General features: G+C 37.6%; 1 protein-coding gene across 2 annotated transcripts; it reads right to left on the minus strand.

Annotated features, from left to right (window-relative positions):
- Positions 1-1,568: 1,568 nt before the first annotated feature.
- Positions 1,569-24,478, minus strand: LOC114456805 (calpain-8-like). Of its 2 annotated transcripts, none has more exons than XM_028438791.1 (22): positions 24,374-24,478; positions 22,953-23,206; positions 22,437-22,506; positions 22,249-22,367; positions 21,761-21,894; positions 21,514-21,688; positions 16,522-16,596; positions 16,282-16,367; positions 16,118-16,192; positions 15,185-15,345; positions 14,429-14,586; positions 12,941-12,952; positions 12,632-12,840; positions 12,491-12,530; positions 12,332-12,400; positions 10,403-10,460; positions 10,253-10,314; positions 10,091-10,159; positions 9,913-9,991; positions 9,705-9,821; positions 2,977-3,029; positions 1,569-2,889 (listed from the first exon to the last, which is right to left on the minus strand). In XM_028438791.1, the coding sequence occupies exons 2-22, from the start codon at positions 23,187-23,189 to the stop codon at positions 2,863-2,865; spliced, it is 2,085 nt and encodes a 694-aa protein (XP_028294592.1). In that variant the 5' UTR covers positions 23,190-23,206; positions 24,374-24,478; the 3' UTR covers positions 1,569-2,862. The 2 variants fall into 2 exon arrangements, with proteins under 2 accessions (XP_028294592.1, XP_028294591.1); XM_028438790.1 differs by having other exon boundaries at positions 22,953-23,308.
- Between the last annotated feature and the right edge of the window lie 1,173 nt (positions 24,479-25,651).

Below are 25,651 nucleotides of genomic sequence, written 5' to 3' on the forward strand. Positions count from 1 at the left end.
ATTTGCATATTAGCTAAATATTTAGTTTCACCCTTGTACAGCCTTACAATCGGCGCCACATATGTCAATGTGACAGTTGTCAAAGGGAACGGCTGAACAGTCACTATTTCAAGATTAAGATTAGGACACAAAGAACTGAAATCAAACCTCACAGAGATGTGATTTATGCAAGGTCAGTGAACATTTTGAGCATGTTATCATGAAATGTAGTAAGTATGACAGCGAGAGAAAGGAATTTCAAAACCAAATGAACTACAACAACGAGCCTAAACAGGATTTTTAGAAGAAAGAAGGAAATGAGAGAATGTGTTATTGTACTTTTTGAAAGTAACAGGACTGGGAAAAATAATATGAGTAGGTTTTTATTTAATACAATTGTTCCTTTAGAGTTTAACATAAAGTACATGGCACCATGATGTTGCACACTGCAGTACAGTAGGTGGTGATATGCACTTATTCATTCATGTTTGTTGCAACACGTCACTAAACAAGAAAGAAAAAAGAAAGATGCTACGTTCCTTAAAATCTGGAAAGAGCTGCATACATGCTGGTGTGTCCTAATGTCCTATCTCCTTTCCTATCCACTTTTCCTTAACCCCGTGGATGACGTCATGGATTTAAAGAATATTTTACTGTCTTCGTTTTACAACATCCGCATAATATTCATAGTTGGAATATGGGTTTTAGATTATTTAAAGTTGTTCAAGGCGTATTATTGCATTGGTAACTTACATGATCTGCGTCCCTTTTCCGTCTTTGTGAGTTTCCATGAACACTCAGATGAGCGGGTCCCTTTAAATGTTGTCGCCACAAGGAATTGTGGGTCAGCATTAACTAGTCTAAATAAAAGATGTATCAGTGTTTCCTAGGTTAAAGGAGGGAAGCATTGAGCCTCTTTTCCTTAGCTTTTAGAGAACGTGAACGCTCCTTATCATGGAGTTCCGGAGTTTAAGGAAAAGTGAATAGGAAAGGAGATAGGAGAGTTTTTACGTTTGAACAAAAGAAATGTCAACAAACTGCTAAACAAAATGTTTGCACACAAATAAATCAACATCTGTCAAAAAATGTTTTAATGATGATAAACTGTATGTGCGTGCGTGCGTGCGTGCGTGTGTGTGTGTGTGTGTGTGTGTGTGTGCGTGTGTGTGTGTCATCCTTAGCGAGAGAAAAATAAACTGTGCCCATCACAGGTATAAACAAACTGTAACATGTTTTGGCGTGTGTGTGAGGCTTCAGTCTGTGTTTTTGTTTTTGAGTGATGCTTTGTCCACACCAATTTGCACAGGATGTGGCCACAGAAATCACAGGTTATAAATCCATCCAGGAAAAGTTATTTGGATGAAAATAAACCTTGGAAATATTTTCACATTGTCACAAGTACCCTGACCCACACGAAGGGAAGTGACTTTATTATCACGTTCCATTTAAATCAGTCCATTGCTAGCCTCACAGGATATTTTATTATTTTTTTTTATTTAACCTTTATTTAACCAGGAAAAAAAATCCCGTTGAGATTAAAAACCTCTTTTTCAAGGGAGTCCTGGCCAAGAGGCAGCAAAGTTACAACACTGAACAGAAATACATTTACATTACATTAAAATGACAGGATAACATAAGAATGAAATAAAACAATTACAGACAACTGAAGCAGTCTCAAATTCTCTCAGTTTCATTTTAAAAGCATTCAAGGATTATCTGGGATATTCCAATCCCAGATAATTCATTGTAATGAAATCAGCCTAAACAAAATGGCCTCATTTATCAACCTCGCGTGAAAACAGGTGAGAATCTGAGTTCACATTGTGTCGTACGACAGGACCAACGTGTGAGTTATTAAACATTGGTATCTCACCAATCCCAGTGTACAAATGATCGGGTGTTGAGAAATCTGGCGGCTGAATTTAATCGTCATTACCATGTTACGCCCTCAAATAGTCCAGGTTTGGAGGCCACGCCCACTGAGGTCAGACAAACATGAGCAAAGAAATAAACGCTTCCGAGATGAAAATCATCATCCTCACAGCTGAGGTGACGAAAAACAAAAACCTGCTTTTCAGTCGTGTGAAAACTGGAACTAAAGGAGTTCATTTTAAACGCTGTGTGGAAGACAAAAACAGAGGAAGTGAACAGCGTTTCTGTATTGGAACGGATTGAATTCAATCAATAACTAACTTAACCAATGCCGAATGATGATTTACTCACCCACAGCCTAAACGCGTAAATAAAGTTAACGTGTCAGGCTAACCCCTAGCACGACACATGCTACTGGTAGCGTTTATTGAAGGAAAACCAAAAAAGTGCAAGTATCAGTAATAACGTGGGCTTTTTTAAATTCATTTTATTTCATTTTAATAATCCGTTAATCCAATTGACAAATACTGACGTTTGTGTGAATTTGGTCGAACGCACGTTGTACGCACAGATCTGAATGTACGAACGGTTAATAAATGAGGGCCAATGTGATTTCAATAATAAAAATAGGCCAAATTGTAACAGCATTATTTATCACGGGTATACAGAAAAACTCAAATGCAACGCAGGAAGGAGTAGGAAGAAACTGAAATATCTAAAAGATTGAATAAACGGGCCCCAAACAAAACAAGGAGGCAAATCAAGGCAAAATCAAGGAACAGGGAGTGAATAAATAAGCAGACTCATGACATTATTGAAGTAAATATTCCAATCCCAGAAGCAAAAAGAAAAATGCCATACAAAGTTATCAACGCTGAACTCGACTGTAAATGTCATTAAATTCTTATTTACATTCATTGAAATGTATTTGCTGTCATCAAACATCACATTCATCAGTTTGAAAAAGAATTGGCTTCAGCTTTGAAGGTTGCGTCCGTCCTCTGGGCTCAGTTACGTGTACATGGAAACATACAGCCACTGTAATTAAAAAGACACAAAAACACTTTGACAGCATTCCATACGTACTATTTATACATCGACTTGTAAACATGGAGTACTTTGTACCTCAGACTCATGAAGATTCATGGTTGTCCCCTGGGCCAGCTGCTTGAAGATTTCTGTGAGATGAAACAGTGGCTGTGTTGTAAATGCCATTCTAACATACTACTCATACTAACGTACTACTCATACTAACATACTACTCATACTAATGTACTACTCATACTAGCGTACTAACGTACTACTCATACTAACGTACTATTCATACTAGCATACTGACGTACTACTCATACTAACGTACTACTCATACTAACATACTACTCATACTAACGTACTACTCATACTAACGTACTACTCATACTAACATACTACTCATACTAATGTACTACTCATACTAACATACTACTCATACTAACGTACTACTCATACTAATGTACTACTCATACTAACATACTACTCATACTAACATACTAGCATACTGACATACTACTCATACTAACGTACTACTCATACTAATGTACTACTCATACTTACATACTACTCATACTAACGTACTACTCATACTAGCATACTGACGTACTACTCATACTAACGTACTACTCATACTAACATACTACTCATACTAATGTACTACTCATACTAACATACTACTCATACTAACATACTACTCATACTAACGTACTACTCATACTAACATACTACTCATATTAATGTACTACTCATACTAACATACTACTCATACTAACGTACTACTCATACTAACGTACTACTCATACTAACATACTACTCATACTAATCTACTACTCATACTAACATACTACTCATACTAACGTACTACTCATACTAATGTACTACTCATACTAACATACTACTCATACTAACATACTACTCATACGAACATACTACTCATACTAACATACTACTCATACTAACGTACTACTCATACGAACATACTAATCATACTAACGTACTACTCATACTAATGTACTACTCATACTAACATAATACTCATACTAACATACTACTCAAACCAACATACTACTCACACTAAGGTACTACTCATACTAATGTACTACTCAAACTAACATACTACTCATACTAACATACTACTCATACTAACATACTACTCATACTAACATACTACTCACACTAACGTACTACTCATACCAATGTACTACTCATACTAACGTACTACTCACACTAACATACTACTCATACTAACATACTACTCATACTAACATACTACTCATACTAATGTACTACTCATACTAACATACTACTCATACTAACGTACTACTCATACTAACGTACTACTCATACTAACATACTACTCATACTAACATACTACTCACACTAACGTACTACTCACACTAATGTACTACTCAAACTAACATACTACTCATACTAACATACTACTCATACTAACATACTACTCACACTAACGTACTACTCATACTAATGTACTACTCGAACTAACATACTACTCATACTAACATACTCATACTAACATACTACTCACACTAACGTACTACTCATACTAATGTACTACTCAAACTAACATACTACTCACACTAACGTATTACTCATACTAATGTACTACTCATACAAACATACTACTCATACTAACATACTACTCACACTAACATACTACTCATACTAACATACTACTCATACCAACATACTACTCGTACTAACGTACTACTCAAACTAACATACTACTCATACTAACATACTACTCATACTAACATACTACTCATACTAATGTACTACTCATACTAGCATACTACTCATACTAACATACTACTCATACTAATGTACTACTCATACAAACATACTACTCACACTAACGTACTACTTATACTAACATACTACTCATACTAACGTACTACTCATACTAATGTACTACTCATACTAACATACTACTCATTCTAACATACTAATCATACTAACATACTACTCACACTAACGTACTACTCATACTAATGTACTACTCAAACTAACATACTACTCATACTAACATTCTACTCATACTAACGAACTACTCATACTAATGTACTACTCATACTAACATACTACTCATACTAACATACTACTCACACTAACGTACGACTCATACTAATGTACTACTCAAACTAACATACTACTCATACTAACATACTACTCATACCAACATACTATTCATACTAACGTACTACTCAAACTAACATACTACTCATACTAACATACTACTCGTACTAACGTACTACTCATACTAAAATACTACTCATACTAACATACTACTCACACTAATGTACTACTCATACTAATGTACTACTCATACTAACATACTACTCATACTAACATACTACTCATACTAACATACTACTCATACTAATTACTACTCATACTAACATACTACTCATACTAATGTACTACTCATACTAACATACTACTCATACTAACATACTACTCATACTAGTGTACTACTCATACTAACGTACTACTCATACTAACGTACTACTCATACTAACATACTAACATACTAACGTACTACTCATACTAACGTACTACTCATACTAACGTACTACTCATACTAATGTACTACTCATACTAACATACTACTCATACTAACATACTACTCATACTAACGTACTAACGTACTACTCATACTAACGTTCTACTCATACTAATGTACTACTCATACTAACATACTACTCATACTAACATACTACTCATACTAATGTACTACTCATACTAATGTACTACTCATACTAACATACTACTCATACTAACATACTACTCATACTAGTGTACTACTGATACTAACGTACTACTCATACTAACGTACTACTCATACTAACATACTAACGTACTTCTCATACTAACGTACTACTCATACTAACGTACTACTCATACTAATGTACTTCTCATACTAACATACTACTCATACTAACGTACTACTCATACTAACATACTGCTCATACTAACGTACTAACGTACTACTCATACTAACGTACTACTCATACTAACGTACTACTCATACTAACGTACTACTCATACTAACATACTAACGTACTACTCATACTAACGTACTACTCATACTAACATACTAACGTACTACTCAAAGTAGCATACTACTCATACTAACGTACTACTCATACTAACGTACTACTCATACTAACGTACTACTCATACTAACATACTAACGTACTACTCAAAGTAGCATACTACTCATTTTAACATACTACTCATACTAACGTACTAATGTACTACTCATACTAGCATACTACTCATTATAACGTCCTACTCATTCTAACATACTACTCATACTAACGTATAAAACAATCATTCTCTCTAAACATTTACCCAATAATATAATAAATGTTAACATTCACAACATTATTGAATCAAACTACATTCAATAAACATTACCTTTAAGAAAGATTCAACAAAGAAAAGAGTCGCTGGTAAGAATAATTCACAGACCAGATTTTGAAGGGTTTTTTAATTTTTCTCTATGAAATTAAATATGCATTCAAAAAAACTACAAGCAAACCACACAAAAATTATGTTAATTACGCAGAAATGTTACAGTGCCAGACAGCATCCTACAGAGGACTACTAAGAGACTAAGGGTGTGCTCACACTGGCAACCAGGGCCGTTCCAAGCTCACAGCAGGAATCCCCCCCTCCCTGTCCCTTTTCTGACACGGTAGAACGGACTTGATCACCAGCTCAACTCGGTTCCCACACACAACATCACGTTAATTTATGATACACACGTATGGCGTTACTTCACCATTAAGCGACTCTGGGTTTGTTGTTGACAGTACATTCTGTTTATTTCATATTTTCTGTTGCGTAGGGTAACTATAAACCAAGATTTACCCAGACACGTGCTCTTTTCACGGACTGGGTTTCCCAGAGCCCCTGAACGCATCACGTTAATTTAAATGACCGTAACTCTGCTCATATTTGTTCTATCGGAGAAATTCCACCAGTTTATGAAAGATAATAAGTTGCTCTTTACAGCCAGTGTCGGTACATTGTGGTACTTTTACTCACACGTAATGGAAACATTAAAGATGCTGCTTTGTTTTGATGAAATCGACACAAGGAACAGAGAGAACCAAGTGAGTGAGAAAGAAAGATTAAAACAGACCAAATATCAGTGGATTTATTAAAAATAAAAGACTCTCTTTGACGATAAAAACCACCATCAAAGGAGGAAACTGAGCCTATAAACATAAGATCAGTTTAATTTCTGGATCAATAAATGTCGTTCTGATTTTGTGGAGCTAGTCTTTGTGTACATTAATATAAGTGTAAATAGATGCTTTTAATGTGTGAGACAATTTAGGACAGATTATTTGTTTAAACTTTGTGTGTGTGTGTGTGTGTGTGTGTCCATCTGAGCATATTTATCTCCATCACTTTCAGTTTTCCTTTTGATGAACATGACATTATCTAACTCTTCTTTTATTTCTTCTTCTTTAAGTCCATGCAGGGTGGACACGCCCCTCCCTGGACAATAAAACCATGAGCTGATCCTAGTTTCCATCATCTGGTCTAGACCCATCACTTCCACAGACAACAGACAGAATAAAGCTCAGAGTCAACATGGGACCATGGGATGCACTTATTTATTTAAATGTATATTAAATGATTATTTAATGTTCTGTCATTTTATTTCTAGGAGATGTTTTTCATTGTTTCAATAATTTAGAGACTTCAGGAAGGTTTATATGATGTTTCAAGAACAGATTGTTATAAGGCATAATAAAGCATATAATAAAGCAATAATGCATTGAGATCTCAATGTCACCATCACTGAACTTTTTTTTTTTTGTAAATTATTCACTGGAAGCTTAGATATTGAGTGACAAAGATATCAAAGGTTGCTGTTTTGAGAAGTGTCATATTTATGATTAAAAGTTATGATTGTATTATATTCTAAAGTTTAGAATTATCTGGCTCGTCTTCCTTTCTTTCTGTTCACAGCATAATCTTATATTTAGTTCTACAAAATGTGTTTACAGCTAATTTTACTGATTATTGTTACACATCATCCTGTATGTGTATTATATACAGTATAAATGTGTAGATTTAACTGTTGGAGAAACTATTTTATTAAATATAAAGCAAACAACATGCAAACAGAAAAACAAAGGTAGAAATAGTTTATTTAAATTATGAAATTAGTGAGTTGTTAAAGTGCTGAGGTGCAGCGGAGGGTCTTCTTCTGCAGAGACGTGATGATGAGGGGTCCGAGTAAAACCCACAATTCCATGGTAATTTTGAGGGTATAAACATGCATATAAACACATTACTGGTATATGAATCCATATAAACCAAAAAATATAGAAATGGGACATTTTACGGCTGAAATGTGTAACATATTACTGGTATTATGAGAACAGGACACGTGTAGATTTCTGAGCAATTCATTATAGTTGTGCAGGACTAACAGGAACTACACATACTGATAATTGATATTGCTACATGTGCACTAACACGACACGACCTAAGAAGAGAAATAAAATAAGATTAAAAATAAATAAATAGTTGCAACATTTTGCAGTCTTGTTCCAGGTTCTGCTGTCATAATATTCCCATCCTTGTACTTCCAATGTTTAAATGTTTTGTTTTTAAGGTTCATGTTACATTTTGCAAAAGGTTGCACTTTATTTCTGGCTCATTAATTTTTGTTTGGAAAATTATTACCCTTTCTTTCAGACATTTCATTTATTTGGGCTTGTATTTGTGATGTTCTGTTTTTGGTTACATTTAGATGAATAAATTAATACACTACACTTTGCTCCTCAAGACACTGTGTTTGTTTTCATTCTACAGAGTTTGTGAGTATGTGTCCCAGAACACTGAAACACCATATATATATTTATATTATTTATACATTAGCAGCAGTACAATGTCCAATTTCCATTTTTTTCTGGGTTATATAATAGCCACCCACAGTACCAGTACCAGTAACATGTGTTTATATGTATATTTATACCCTCGGAAATACCCAGACCTGATGATGAGCTGCTACACTCCGTTACTGTCCCGCTGTCGGCTGAACAAAGAGAAGTCCTGACGGTCATGTTGTCCTCTTCCTCCATGAGTTCTCTGTGGTGTTGTTCATATATATCAGGAAACGCCAACTCTGAACTTTTCATCGGCTAATGAGCACTTCTGACACGGATGCGAATGTGAATATTTATGTGCCGTAAAGCGTCGCGCGGTACCAACGTCATCACATTTTGTGCACGGGTCCAGTCGAGTTGTGCGTGCGCATGCGCGGCCAACCGTGCCAGTCTGGCACGCTGTTTGGACCACCTCTTCTAGCAGGACCATCGGGCCGTTAACCCCCCTGTGGTGCAGTTCACACCTACGCAGGCCAGACAATGGCCCCCCATGGTTTCACACATGTACAGAGCTGGTTAGGAACGGCCCTGGTTGCCAGTGTGAGTACACCCTAAGCTCCCATACTACTGCTATACTGTAAGTTGGTACATTTTACACTGGAAAGCAGTAAACTAATAATATGCCCCTTAGGTGTTGCGCGTCATTGGCGCACAGCCTCAAGTTTTAGCCTTCTACCTTTTTTTTAGGCCTACTACTTTTTTTTTGTTTCCATATAGTAGACAGTATAGAGTCATTGAGTTTGTAGTGTATTGTACGTTAGTGGGACATTTACAACACAGTCATTAGTTGTAACTAAAACTGGAACAACCTTAGCTTTGCTAACACTTTTCAGCAGTTTATTATCATCATGCATTGTTGATTCAAAAGTCAGAGACAGCTTCACTTACTGTGCATACAGTCAAGGCGAAGAATCAGACTAATGAAGCTCTCCAGACTCATGTGACCAGAGGAGGCGCCATAACGCAGAGCCATCAGATTGAGCATGTCATCGGTCACATGCATACCTGACAACAATCAAACAAGTACAGGTTGCATTTCATGTAATGTATTACTTCTCTTCATTATTTTGTGTATTTGCCATGAAACCTGCTTCACCTGAAGCTGCAAAGGCGTTCCTCATCTCTCGCAGAGACAGCGTTCCTGTTTTGGAAACATCTGTGAGGAAGAAGATCTCCTGTTGGAAAAAGACAGAAATGGGTTTGTTCACAATGAAACTAACTGTGTGATGATTTTAATGGTAGTGGATGATATTGACCACATGAACGCGCTCTACCTTGTATTTGCTGACTTTGTACCAGAGCCTGACGAACTCCTCACTGTTGAGTTTGCCTGTGATGGAGCTCTTTAATCATTAAGGACACAACCATTACATCCATCGTCTGGAATTAATAACCCAGTGACTTGTTGAATAGAAATCTACTGTATGGGAGGATACGTCCATCAGGGCGACCATGCTACGACACGCATCGATGGTGAAACCTCCAGATTTAAGGTCTCCTAAAGGAAAGCACAGCAGCAGAAATGCTCTCATCCACAGTGTAACAGCAGTGCAGTGTAGACGTGTGTGGATTCTTCCACAACAAACCTTTCAGGATTCTTTCGTTCAGAATATCCTGCAGTTGCTCAGCATTCACTTCATCATACTGAGAAGGAGAATCAGAGAACATTTACTCACATTTAGCTCACACACAGTGAACAACAACGTGGTTTTAAAAAAAAATCACTTTCTAAAGGTTTTGCTACAGTTATACACATTCCTTTAGCCTTATTCAGAGGGTCAAAGTTGAAAAAGTTCTGTTTCCTCCAGGTAGAGTTGGATTTTTCTCACATTGTGATGTCATAATGCGGAAACTCCTACTCTCGACAATCTTGGCTCCTCCTACCCCATAAGAATGTGAGCTCCACCCGCTCAGACTACCTCACAGGTAAAACAAATATAGCGAATAGGGTTGGGTAACAAAACGCAGTACCAATATGGCGCCGGTAAACGGTAGTAACCAGACCGAATAAGAACGAACATTTCGGTGCCTCATTTCAGTGACCCGCCACCCCCCCGGTTGTTGATCGTGATGTCAGTGCCGCTACTCGACATATTCAAGGATCAAAGAAAATCTACGTGACCCGGAGCCAAGCATGTCAACAACAGCAGCAGCCAGTGTCGGCCCCCCCAGACAAATTGAGTGAGTCCCGCTCCCAGAGCTGCCAGATGATGACAGCAGTCTTTCCTCTTCGGGTCAGTCTAGTAATTTAATGCCAGTTGCCATTCAACGTGTGACAACAAAATATGAGCTATACTTCAACTCAGTGTCCGCTAACTTTCTGTTTAATGTTGAGCTCATAACAAGTCGTGTTTGTAGACAAAATGTTGAACCTAAGCTTTAACACCAGATTTAAAAAGCAAAGTTTTACATTTACACAGGAATGCAACATATTGGCTAGCTCAGGGGTTAACTGCAGGAGCCACATGTGGCTCTTTGACTCTTTTGCAATGGCTCCCTATAGCTTTAAAAAAATATTTAAATAGAGTTTTGTTTTTTTTACAAAGGCTTTAAAGACGTTACAGTCTTTAAAAAATATTATTGACAAATAAAATCATGGTAACAATATTATCTCCAGTATTATATAGTTTAATACAATATTGTTTTATTTGATATTCTTTAAATGTTTTTGTTTATATTATTTCCAATTGTTTCTTGTATATATATATCATTTAAGGTAATATTGTGTTCAATTTGGCCCTGAAAAAAGTGTATGCGGTTTAATTTTTTTTTTTTTAAAGTACCGGTTTAAGCACCTTTTAAGCACCGGAACCATTTAAAAAATACAGAGAAGGCACCGGGATCAAATAAAACCCAACCAATACCCAACCCTAATAGGTTGATATTACAGTTAATATCAGATAATCCAGTATATCGATAAACCAAAGAGCGCTTACGATTAGTTTCACTTTTAGTAGCCGTTATACCACCTTGTATCATCTATACGGGATGATCTGATGTGTTTGTGACCCAATGCGACAGCGCGATTGGACAAAACAATGGACTATCATCTTAAATGTCTGTGGTCATAAGAGGTAAGGATGACAAGAAAGCGACGTGGCAGCTCATGTGAGTTTTTGAAACAGCTGACTCAGCTGATAATTGAGAATTTACTTCCCAGTGGTGCAGCGTGAGCGGTGACAATCAGTTCCATTTTTAGTAGCTGTTATACCGCCTTGTATAGCCTTTATGGGATGATCTGACATGTTTGTGACCAAATGTAGTAATCCGACAACAGATTACCAGCAGTTACGCAGCGGAGACGTTACAGAGTAGTTGCACATCCAGTGGAAATCCAATGTGAGAGCTTCTGTTCTTGCTCCTAAAGGACATGACTCTGAATTTAGCACTAGCGATACTTAAGTTTGGCTTTGGGAAGTCCTCTGAACCATCTGATGCAGCATTCACACTTTGTTGATTGGTTGATTGATTGATTGGTTGATTACCCGATAAAGTGAAAGTACAGATGACGTTACCTTGTCTGAATACAGTCGGAACAGCTTTTTCTTATTCTCCACCTCTACCGTATCCTTGACTGGCTTATTCTGGTATTCAAAAACAGAAATATTGGTAATTACTTATAACAGTTAATGTTGCTAACGTTATCACATGATATGATCTTATCTGTTACTGACATGCTCCACTGGCTGGTGCCTATGTTCACAGGAGTTTTCACTGCAAAGAAAAATGAAGAATGAAGAATGAAGAAACAGTTTTTCCGTCCTACTTGTCACAGCTGGTGCTTTGATGTTTTTGGAGATGCAGAGTGAACATACTAGCAGTGAGTCTCGTCCTTAGCGTAGATGGTCAGGAGGAAGGAGGCCGTCTCATTGTAACTGAAGGTGGACGGCATGATCAGGTAGTGGCCAGGCTTCAGGAGGAGGAACTCCATCACCTCACGAGCATTCAGGTAGGTTTTGTTTTGAGCAACAGGGGCGTGGCTGCTGAAGAACGAGGCCGGGAACTTCCCTGTGTGTGCTTTGTACTGAAATCAGGCATGGAGGAATGGCTTTAGTAACACCCCTAACGTACACTCACAGTACTGTACATGCTAAATGTGGACTTGACTGATGAATATGACTCACCTGTTCAGTCACCTTCAACAACGTCAGAAGAAAAGTTGCATTTTGGGAGGGAAAAATGAAGAAAATTTTCAGTGAGATTATCACTTTGTTTCTTTCACTTTTTTCAGAAAAAGCTTACATGCAGTATTAGGTTAAATAGTGGTTAAGACGGCGTATTAGGGCCACAATAAAATATTAAAAACTATCTGGGCACTAAGGGGTAAATTCTCCCGTCTACAGTTACGCGCTTCTCTCCTCTGCGTATTTTCTTCGGTCCAGGTTGCGGACACGCCCACCGCGCGTAAGGTAGACCAAAAGCATGTTTGTGTGAATGAAGTTGGGTTGAAGGAAAGGAGGGAGTGGTGTCATTTTTTTGGGCTGTCTAGAAATCACGGAACCTGGAGTTTTCCCAACGCTTGTAAATGTCATTGAAATCCGTGAAAATGATAAAAGTTCACTTTTAATTTGAAACGCCTTTGTTGATAAACAATGTAACAAGTTGATTTGATCAGATTATTGCAGTTCGACTGAGTCACAGTAAAATCATCATCATCATCATCATCATCATCATCATCATCATCATCATAATCATCATCATTGTAAAGCGTGACTGAGTTAGATAATGGAGATATGAGGAAATAACGCGTCCACAGAGCATTCTGCTTTAATACAGAGGGATGTTTGCAGTGAAACAGAACTATTAACTTCTATAAGACACAGTTTTAAATATAAATACTTTGAGCCTCATTAAAATATGTGTGGGAACAGTTTGTGTTTCATCCTCATCTGCATATAACAGCTTGTTTCACTCTGTAGTGGATCAAACTGTGACTTTACGTTGGACATAGTATGAAAATAGTTGAATCACTGTGAAAATATTAGAACTTTAATCTAATAAAATTACGACTTTATTCTCATCAGATTTCAACTATATTCTCAAAATATTACAACTTTAATCTCGTAGTGCCCAGTTTTTTAAATTTCATTTTAATTGTGGCCCTAATACGCTGGCGTAAGTGGTCAAATTCCCATGAGTAGTGATATTTTGCAGAAGTACTGCTGTTTGTAAAAGGCAAATTGTACTTTATAAATGTTAATATTGCTTCGACAAATCGTCTAAAGGAATGGAGAAAAACTTTATTCAGTCACATCAAGGGTTTTGGCTTTAAACCTGAATTTTATTGCACTTCCTGGTTCTTACAATACAATTTACCTCCAGCAAAGCTTTTTAGCTCAGGTTTCATAAAAACGGATTGGGGCAAGATTCAATTTTGGGCGAAAAAAATAAACTTTAGAACTTTCACAAGCCCGAAAAAATTTGGTGAACAAGTTGGAAATGATGAACTCATCCCTTTTCCTTCTTGTTTCAATTCCAGATTCCAGGTCAAGGAACATCTCAGACACTGAAGAACCCTCAAACTCCAGGACTTAGACTCTGATCTCTACATCTACTCAGGTACAGGAATAATAGGAGTAAATGTGATTCCAAATAGAAAGCACAATCCATACCTCATATATAGAAAATCCAATATGGAGGTTTTGCACCAGTCGTCTGTTCCTCTTGTCAGGCTTTTGCATGAGAGACACCATCACATTATTTTGGCAAACATCCTCCGAACACTCTCCACAAATTTTAATTCGATACTGAGGATTCGTCCAGAAAGTATCTATAAACAGAGAAACAAAACATCACCAAAAACACATGCATAACGTTAAGTTTTCCCATTATTTTATTAATCCATGAACCTTCTTTAGGTACCATAGAACCACAGCTTGAGACCAACTGCAAACCATTTAAACAGTATTAATGCAAGTTTTAATGGTCATTGTCTGTTCTGTTCATAATCACAGGGTTAGTCTTATCAGTGAATTAACCCCTCCCACAGGTATCAGGTTACTACAAATGTCAGTTTAACAACTGATTTTTCTACAACCTCACAGTAGATCTTATTTCACTGCTCATATGTTTAAGAATATAGTTTCATTTTTGGTAAGCTTCAGTTAAAATGTATAGGTTTCGTTTTGTATTTATCTGTTAATTAATCAATAAAATAATAATAATAATAATAATAATAATAATAATAATAATAATAATAATAATAATAATAATAATAATTGTCATTCATGTGAAAAACTACTCTCATTTATTCATCAGATGCTGTAAGAATGTAATTTCCCCACTGAGGGAATGATTAAGTTCTACCTTAGCTAATATTGTCTAATCTTATTACCCCTCTACATATAATGAAGATTAATAGTAATAACCTTTGTTGTTTAGGCAGCCCCCAGCAGTGGTGCCTGCAACCCATCGACCTTCATAGGTCGAGGTCTCCCATGGATGCGAAGAATTTCCCCCGAGGAAGTCAGGACTCAGTCCACAGATGTCAAGATCTGTGAAGAACTTACAGAAGTCCTCCAGGGTCAGCCTGTTCAAAGGCAGTGGTGTAGAATAAAGTGAGTAAACGTAGTAGCTAATCAAATAAGTGAAATAAGCAGTCGTGAGGGGATTTTTCATTTTAAAAAGTAACAATAAAGGATATTATCCACAACACAAAGCAGGAGAGTTAAATCACTGCCATGTAAATAGAATCCATTAGTTAGATGTTAGTCAGGTCTGAACCCAGCGGGTCTCTCACATCTACGGACACAGGTCAGATAGTGGAGCCCAGAGTTCACAGCAAACATTTTAGTTGTTATGCTGCAAAGAAGTGGAACAAACTGCAGCAGAGCTGAAGTCAGCATCACATGTGAACATTTTCAAATCGTTTCCTCTACTGCGTATGACAGAGGGGGAGAATGTTAATCATATTATTGTTGATTTAAAGTTTTTACTGCTGATTTTAATGTTTTTACTGCTGATTTTAACATTCTTATTGTTTCTTAAGTGTAAAATAATTTATGTTGCAGTTATTGATCATGTAAAGCACATTGCATGTATGAAATGTGCTATAAAAATACATTTGCCTTGCCTTGCCTAAATACGTTTAAGATTTCACACACAAAAAAACAAAACAAATAACCCAATGGTACATAACACGTTTTCCTACAGGAGGCAGATGTACTGTGTCTCTTTCAGTCATTTTCATTTGGAGTTTTAATGCCAGATCAGCAATAACACTGAGGTAAACATGCACAACAGACAAACAAACAGACAGATGTTACATTATTTTTAAGTACATGAAAAAAAAATGTGTTTACCAGAATTCTCCATCGTCAGCCACTGAAAGGCAGACTTCACGATCTTGAGCGCTCACTGTTTTCCACAGAGAAGACCTGAAAAGAGTTCATTTCATTTGTTTCTAACATTCAAACAAGTCTATTCTGGACAAAACTTTACAGTGTGTTCTTGATTAGTATCTTACTGGTCACTCCAGTCACCTGTCCACTCTCCTTTACCCCAGGGGTTCCACAAACGTACCAGTTGGACAGGGTTTCCTTGGCTCATTAGCTAACATCAAAGGAAGACAAAGAAAGGTAGGGGTTAGGGGTTATTGTGCAAACAGGAAGTGCTAGCAGGAGATGTGCTTTCTTAGAAAGTCAAACAAGTGTGATGTAGACAAAGATAAGATTCTCACTGTAACATTTCTCAGGAAACACCTCACCTGTTTGACACCTGTCACAGTGTAGGCGTGGCCTTGCACTAACCCATTGGACAGCACAGTGTTCTCAGCAGTCTCCTACAAACAAAACAGTACAGACATTTCAAATAGATTTCCACTTTACAAAGTATTTGAGAAATTAGCTCTGGAGAAAACTCTTGAAGTTGCTGCGTTACTGTCATTGCGAGCAGTGTGTTAGACTCATTGTTATTCTTGTTATCCTTTGAATTAAAAATATCAGCCTGCTTAAATTCTGAAAGGAGTACACTATAGTAGATCACTGTCTGAGAAAGCTGTAACTAGTTTTAAAGATTTAGTTCCATCATTGCTGACCTCTGATCCATATGATATATCAACAGAGTAGCTATTAATATCTACTGAGAGAGAAAATAGATGATCTTGTCAACAGTGCAATGATGTCACTGCACACAGCTCTGGATGCTGTTGCCCTGCTTAAAAAGAAGATATTTCATAAAAAGGTCGCCCCCTGGTATAAATCTGAATTGCATCTTCTAAAACAGGCATCGCGGAAATGAGAAAGGAAGTGGCTCTCCTCAAACATGGTAGAAGTTCATACTGCCTGGAGAGAAAGTTTGTCAGCTTATAAAAAAAGATCTCCGCAAAGCTAGAACTTCCTATTATTCAACGGCTTCTATTCAACACCGTAGCCAAGCTCACCAAAAGCCACAGCTCTGTTGAACCCTGTATTCCTGTCAACCTGAGCAGTGACGACTTCATCAACTTCTTTACTGATAAAATTCTAACAATTAGAAACAAAGCTAATGTCCCCCCTGCAGGGGTGCTCAATAATTTATTAAACAAAGCAGCTCCAGAAATTACTCCAACATGCAGCTTTTATTTACATAGTTTCACTCCAATTGGTCTGAACTGACCTCAATAGCTAGTGGTCTTAAACCAACAACCTGTCTTTTAGATCCAATCCCAACTCCACTATTTAAAGATGTTCTTCCACTAATCAGCACTAATATGATGAACTGGATTAACACATCTCTAGTAACAGGTTATGTACCACAGGCCTTTAAAACCACTGTAATCAAACCTCTCCTTAAAAAACCAACCCTTGATTCAAGTGACTTGTCCAATTACAGACCAATATCTAATCTCCCTTTTGTTTCCAAAATTCTTGAAAAAGTCATCACAGGTCAACTATGTGATCACCTACTTAGGAACAATTTATAGAGAGCTTTCAGTCTGGCTTTAGAGCCAATCACAGCACAGAGACTGCCTTAGTAAAAGTAACCAATGATCTCCTCTTAGCCTCAGACAGAGGGTTGGTCTCAGTTCTGGTTCTCTTAGATCTCAGTGCAGCCTTTGATACAGTGGATCATCATCTACTGCTGCAGAGACTGGAAAGTGTTTTTGGGATTAAAGAAACAGCGCTGGGTTGGTTTAAATCCTACCAATCAGACAGAACCCACTTTGTTCATGTTAATAATCTCATTATATATGCTTCCACTAGGTAACATTATCAGAGAACATAATATAAATTTCCATTGCTATGCTGATGATACACAGCTTTATCTCTCAATGAAATCAGATGAAACTCATCAGTTATTAAAACTCCAGGCTTGTCTTAATGACATCACATCCTGGATGAGTCATAGCTTTCTCCTTCTTAACCAGGATAAAACAGAACTTATTTTATTTGGTCCAAAACACCTCAGAGATAAATTATCAGAGCAAATAGTGTCTCTGGATGACATTACTCTGTCACCCAGCACCACAGTAAAAAACCTAGGCATTATCTTTGATAGTGAATTATCCTTTAATTCTCATATTAAACAAATCACAACAACAACCTTCTTCCACCTCCATAATATCTCTAAAATCAGGAATATCTTGACCCAGAGTGATGCTGAAAAATTAATCCATGCATGTGTTACATCTAGACTAGATTATTGTAACTCTATACTGTCAGGATGTTCTAGTAACTCACTAAAAAGTATCCAGTTAATTCAGAATGCTGCAGCTAGAATATTAACAGGTACTAACAGGAGAGAACATATTTCTACAGTATTGGCTTCTCTTCATTGGCTTCCTGTAAAATCTAGAATAGAGTTTAAAATCCTCCTGTTAGCAAACAAAGCTCTACATGATCTAGCTCCTGTGTATCTTAAAGACCTGTTAGTGCCCTATCGTCCAGGCAGATCACTCTGCTCTCAGTCTGCTGGTCTTCTGGAAGTTCCTAAAGTGTCTAGAAGTAGAACAGGAGGCAGATCATTCAGCTACCAGGTTCCTCACCTTTGGAACCAGCTCCTAGTTTTACTACGGGAGGCTGCTACTCTCTCCACCTTTAAAAGTAAATTCAAAACCTACTTATACGCTAAAGCATATACTGTATAATAGCGTTAACCTAACCACTAGGAACAAAGCTCTAAACTTAAAAATAGGAACTAAGAACTAAGATTATATAGTAGAACACCAACTTTATATTCAAACATGATCCACCATCTACACATAGCTCCAATGGGCTGCAATGAGATGTTTTGTCCAGGGACATGGTTGTGCCAGGTTGTAGACAACCCCCCACTTCTGTTCCTTGTTGCTTAAACCATCATACTGCTCACAGTGCTTCACACCATTTACACTGATATCCACCCCAAATATATATATATACAGTATATATATATATATATATATATATATATATATATATATATATATATATATTTCCTGCAGTCTGTGCCTTCTCCTCGCCCTCCGCTCTCTTTTCTGTTTCAGGTGTCTTGATGCTGGAGATAGCGGTTCTAGATCGATGGCTCACAGCACAACTAGTCTGGAACATTGTGATGGACTATCTTTCTATCATATTCTATTTGTCCCTCTGTTCACTAACCCCAACCAGTCAAAGCAGATGGCTCCCACCTCTGAACCTGTTTCCGCTGGAGATTTCTTCCTATGAAAAAGAGGGAGTTTTTTCTTCCCACTGTCTCTAAATGCTTATTCATGTGGATCTTGTTGGGTTCTTTCTTTCTTTCTCTTTTTTACTATGGACTTTATATTTTGTTCAGCGCTTTGAGATGACTTTGTTGTATTTTGCGCTATATAAATAAAGTTGAATTGAATTGAATTGAATTGAATTACTAGTGAGGGTTGGATTCCACCAGGGAGTTTAGAGTACCTTAGGGTCTTGTTCACGAGAGGGGGAGGATGGAGCAAGAGAATAACGAGCGGATCGGTGCGACGTCTTCAGTAATGTGACTGCACCGATTCTTCGTCTGAAGATCAAGCTGAGCCGAATGGCAAAGCTCTAGATTTACCAAGTCGATCTTGGTTCCTGCCCTCACTGATGGTCATATGCTTTGAGTCATGACATAAATAACAATGTGAGCTTCCCCCCTAGTGTGGCTAAGCTCACTCTTAGGAGAGAGTGAAAGAAGCACAGGCTGCATTCACACCAGTTTAGTCATGGACTCGATCCAAATAGGTGGAAAACAGCTGATATTTTGATCTCCTTAGTTTGGCTCAGTTTGCGTTCACATAACCACTTCTGATCTGCTCCAAACAGCCTCTGGTGCAGTTACATGAGCTAACCAGTTGAGGGATACAGAAACCTGAAGAAGAGACGCTAATCTATGGGTCAAAGCCAGCTCTGTAGAGTGCTCAGAAACTTCTTCCTTCCCCGTTTGTTCTTTACCAACATTCAGCGATGGAGCAGCAACAAGTTGCTATGCTATTGGTGGTTTTAAATCCCTGTTTTGCGCTGTCACCAGTTCTTCTTGACCACCCACATGCCGTTTGCTCTACGTCATCACCGATACTTCCTGTGTTTGATCTGCTCCGAGAGTGATTGTGTTCATCAATAATCGCTGTAGACTTTGATTGGAAACTCTTAGAGACCAACAGAAATAATCTTTCTAGGATTGGCCTGTTTGATCCGCTCCAGATTTCGTTTGTGTGTTCACACCGACCAAACAAGAAGGACTAGACGAGCAAACAAATTCTAAAGAGTTTTAAACGCTCTAGGATTGGTGGCCTAGTAGTTAAAAAAGCGGGCTATGGTCACCAGTTTGAATCTCAACCGAGATGTTAAGCAAGTCCTTTAACCCTCAAATGCTCGCTGGGGACCACACTGTTGCTGCCCACTGTTCTTCAGGAATGGGTCAAATGCAGAGAACACATTTTATATATGTGTAAACATATATGACAATAACTAAAGGCAAAAACCTTGATTTAATTTCATTTGTCTTCTAGGTGGGGCTCGGAGTAGAGCTGCTGCTCCTCTGCATTAAGAACAGGTAGTTGAGGTGGCTTGAGCACCTGATTAGGACACCTGCATGGTGCGGCGTTTAAGGTACGTTCCTCCTGTAAGAGACCCAGAGGAAGACCTAGGACACACTGGAGAAACTATGTCTCTCAGCTCGGACTCTTTGGGGAGATGGAAGTCTGGGTTTCCTTGCTCAGGATGCTGCCCCTGCAATCCAAATAGGATGAGTGGGAGAAGATGGATGAATGAACAAGCTTTTGAAGTGTGATTGATCATGGTTCCATGATCAGGATCATTGATCCAGATAACTGACAATATCTGGAAAAGAGGAGATTTGGAGCTTAGCAGAGGTTTCCACTCTCTGAGTTCTCTTATTAGTATTATTTTATGATTATTGCTTATGACCAGTCCTATAAACTGTATTATGATCAATATTACCTTTTGAGACTTTAGTGAAAATTGTTTGTCTTTTTAATGTTAGGTTAATATTGGTCTCTATCTCTCTACGATGCTTTAAGCCAGGATCTTCCTGTTATGAGACAGACGTGCTTTCTACTACCTTTTAAACTGAATCATACTAAAGGAACAATGAATGAACAATATCTCTCTTTCTGACAGGTGGTAGCCAATAGCCATCACCTTTACCTTCAGTTTTAACACACGGCCAAGGTTGGGTCTCCAATTAAAAAAGATATCAACGCACTATAAATGTGGAGTTATCTCCAAAACAATTGCAGTTGATGGAGCACACCCTAACCCACACTTACGCCCTGAGGGGTCCCACAGCCCATCAATGTGCTGGATTGTCCAGCTCTGCACATAAGTTCCCACAGGTCTGGAGGAGGGTCTGACAAACCAATGCACATGTGAATCCCACCAGTGAAGTCCATCATAGCCTCTGACAGAGTTCCTGCACTCATGTCAGTGTAGGAACCACACACCCTGAGGAAAAATCATGAAATATACATTCCTTACACAGAAAACTGTTATTACACAAGTGTGGACTTTACATACTTGGCGTAGGCTTTCTCCATCAGAGCAGGCCAGAACTCATTTGGGTCTTTGGAGTGAACAAAGATGAGTCTGCCATTAATTGTTGGTAGCTTGTCATCAATGATAACATCCATCCACCTCCCGAATCTCCAGAACTGTAATGTATGAAAAGGGTTTCTGTCAAGGCAAATTTATTTGTATAGTACATTTCATATATATATATATATACTGTATAACAGTCATTCACTGAGTTACTTATGACCCAATAAAATTAGGTCTAAAGTCATACAGAATATCAACTCTGTTAGAATTGTGAGGACATTAGGTTGACATTGAAAGCAGAGAATATTGGAAGCAGTGATAGCTGCATTTATATTGGTCCCACATTGATAACTTGGGCCATAGACTTGCTTTCAGGGGTGCAACATAATGGTGTTCTTAGGACAAAGCTGTTAATGACTTTTAGACAAAATATCAAACTAATGACCACAGGTGTAACTGATGCTTACCCTAAAGTGAAACAGTCCACAGTAGTTTTCATCAAAAGCTTGATCAATGGGCACAACTTGCTCCAGAACCTTTTTCTGGAAGGTCAAAGCCCCGATCGATGCCAGAAACCAACAATCCCCTGTTCACAAAGGCATTAGTATCATTTAGGGACCTGATGGAGACACAAGGACTCATTGGCTTGACTTACCGATTAGTCCTTGACCGAAGTCAAACCGAGAGATCCCATCAAGTACAAAGGATGGATTAGGAGAAATTTTCTGTAACAGAAAACCTGCTAATGTGATTATGGAACAAGCAACATGCACACCAGTAAGAACATCTCAACTGATGGCCAACACTAACAAGCCACACCTTTAAAGATCTCTTTGTATTTTTTGAGGTTACTGAAGCCAGAAATCCAGATTTCTTCAAAGGCTGCACAGTGACACATTCATCCACGCATCCTTTTTTGACAAAAAACTTACATTTTGTTGCTAATAGCCATCTTTAATTTTCAGTTCATAAAGATGTTAGTCAGATTTGTAAAGTCTGAATAGATTTGATCTGTGAAGCTGCTGTAAGAGGAATTAAAGAGTATTCAAGTTCAGGCTTGATCAAATAAAATGTGTTTTGATTAAATGCAGTCATCCCCTTGACCCTAAAATAAGCAAACGAGTTGGAAAATGGACAGATGCATTGATGCAAGCTACTTTAATAGACAAACCGCTGGTCTCAGCCACTCCACACGCTTCATGTCAGTTTGGCTCAGGACTCCTTCACCGATGGATCTCCTGTCCGGGGGGAACATTTCGTCGATGTAGCGGACTCCTCTGATGAGGCAGTACTGTTTCAGATCCTGATAGCCTTGGTTTAAAAACTTTTCAGGGTTGGTGATGGTCCCATAACCGTTGTTCTTGTTACGAGCATCCATGATGTTCAGACACACACCAGGAGGAGGCATAGTTGCAATCCTAAAGTCTGCCAAAGATAATGTTGACACAGATTTTCACACGCTTCACTTCTTCCACACCCCCTCACTTCCAAGGAACCGCCGTTTTATGAGCAGGAAACAAAGAATTTCTTGGGACAAGAAAAGACAAACCAAAGTTGTTTTCATTGGCACATAAGGAACAACCACTCATATTTCTTACTTTACCAAAGAAGAAAGAGAAAAACCCTTTCGGGGCCCTTCTAAAAATTGTTTAACTATATCATATTTTATTGTAATACATTTTACATTGTATTATAAGAAGAAGATCACATAAGTGCTCTAAGAAGGGACCTTCAACATAACAGATGATTACTTAAGATGGATTTCTTTTTTTTACATATTTAACTAACATAGTTGATGAGGAAATCAATGATCCTTTTAGGGTGCTTTCACACATGCTTCTGTGGTCCGCACCATCCTCAGATACTCCATTTTTTTTGTGATATGCGAAAGGTCACTGGAACTCTGGTGCTGAGCAGACAAGTGAACTCTGGTCCTCTGAAAAATGTTGGAACCATGTGAGAAAGCAACAAGGATAAAACGTAGGACTTTACGTTGAAGCGCAATTGTAACGGAGCAACTCCATCAGTAACAGCAGCAGCAGCAGCAGGTAACAGGTAACAGGCACGAGCACACATTCACAACCCTGTGTTCCAGCAGCAACACACACATATCCATCCCGTCCATCCATCCGTCCGTCCATCCATCCATCTATGCATTTTCAGAGTCGCACGCACAAACAAACATGTCACATTTCCTCACTGAAGTATTCTGTCCAATCGGCGACCGATCGTTTCATCTGCGTGATGTAGCTGAGAAAGTTTGGTGCACTTTGCAAATAGAATGTGAATGTGAAAGCGGACCGGAGCAAATTAAAAGTCCATCGCAATACATGTGTGAAAGCACCCTTAATATCTGATCATTGTTATTTCATTTTTTAAATAATATTTCAATAGAAATGTGATATATTATTATGTAGCTAAAGATTTCACTGTATATTTTATTGTATATTACCTTCAATTTGTATTTGATACATTCTGTCCAGGGACTATAGATGAAAAAAAGCCTTCAGGCTAAATCTGGTAGATTCTCTATATGGATATTAATGTAAATAAACTAATCTATAAATAAACAGGCACACACAGAGAGCTTACCTGGCCCAGCAGAGTGAAACAGTGCAGAGAGTGAGAGGCAGCAGGTACTAGTGATGGGCTTATATAATGAACACCTTTGCCTGAGGCTCGTGGAGAGGAGGGACAGACTTCACTCTGCCTCTTTATTCAGCAGCTGAAAGCAGCAGAAATAGTCACAAAAGTTCACATTTTTACAATGTTTTTTTTTTTACAAGATTGCCAAAAAGTAGGGACCGCTAATGCTTTGGTGAGCAATAATGTGTAACTAATAATTCTAGTCACTGTGAACTAAAGAGCGTGATAGAAAAAAGAAAGAAAACCAAAGCAAGACGTGTGCAGACTTATCGTTTGGCAGAAGCTCATCTGGGTCACTGTTTCTTATCATATTTGTTTACACTCGCCTTTAACTTTTAACGGTTTTAAACATAAGGCTGACGTAATGTCAGCCTACCTCCCATGTTTATTTTTGGTAATAAATCTTGGTACAGTTCCCTTGCAGACAGTAAATATGTAAAATCTTGCATAAATCTAACTTAATTTATTATCCACAAAGGAATCTGAATAGAATTGAAGGTTGGTCAAAATGTGCAATTCATTTTTTAATAAAATAACACCAATTAATTAAATTCAAAATTAAAAAAAAAATGATCAGCCTTTAAATATAGCAAAATGTAATAACTGAGAAAATAACTGGCATTCAATGTTGTTTTGACGCAGTGCAATACATTTAATCTGATTGGTCGGCTATAATGTGATGCATTTATTTGCTGTCTGGTTATTTCATTTTTGTAGTTTCACAATGTCTGTTGATCATTTTAAAACAAAAAAAATAATTTACTATTTACTATATTACGAATGGATTTAAAAGTTAAACAAATTACTTTCTACAACTTTAAATACAAGTAAAATTACCCATAAAAGCAACTCATTTACATTAACAGGAGTACATCTGGTGTTTATATGGAAATAATGTAATGCAACCACATGTTCAATCATCTTTAGTTGTTAGTTAATAATAAAAATAGTGTTTAAATTTTGATATTGAAAACCAAATGTACTTCAAATTACAACAGATTCATGTGTGAGATGTGGTGAGCTTGTCTTTTTCTGTGCATTCGTCCAGTGATATGTTATGACTGTATACAGGCACTGCTCAGTAGATTCTTTTCCCCATAAATATGACATTTTAATGTTACATAACTACCATGACAACTACTACTACCTTCCTATTGTTAAGTTGTACATACATGTCTCTATACCTTTTTAACTTTCCTAGTAATGCAGTATGCTGCAAGGGAA

The sequence above is a fragment of the Gouania willdenowi genome, chromosome 22 (assembly GCF_900634775.1).
Source record: "Gouania willdenowi chromosome 22, fGouWil2.1, whole genome shotgun sequence".
Lineage (NCBI taxonomy): Eukaryota > Metazoa > Chordata > Actinopteri > Blenniiformes > Gobiesocidae > Gouania > Gouania willdenowi.

Excerpts from the sequence above, each read along its gene's own strand:
- LOC114456805 (XM_028438791.1), bottom strand. The coding sequence starts at position 23,189 with ATGCCTCCTCCTGGTGTGTGTCTGAACATCATGGATGCTCGTAACAAG. Across the intron at positions 10,461-12,331 it reads TCCGACTGTATTCAGACAAG|TATGATGAAGTGAATGCTGA; the intron begins GTAACGTCATCT and ends TCTCCTTCTCAG. Across the intron at positions 2,890-2,976 it reads TGAATCTTCATGAGTCTGAG|TGGCTGTATGTTTCCATGTA; the intron begins GTACAAAGTACT and ends TTTTAATTACAG.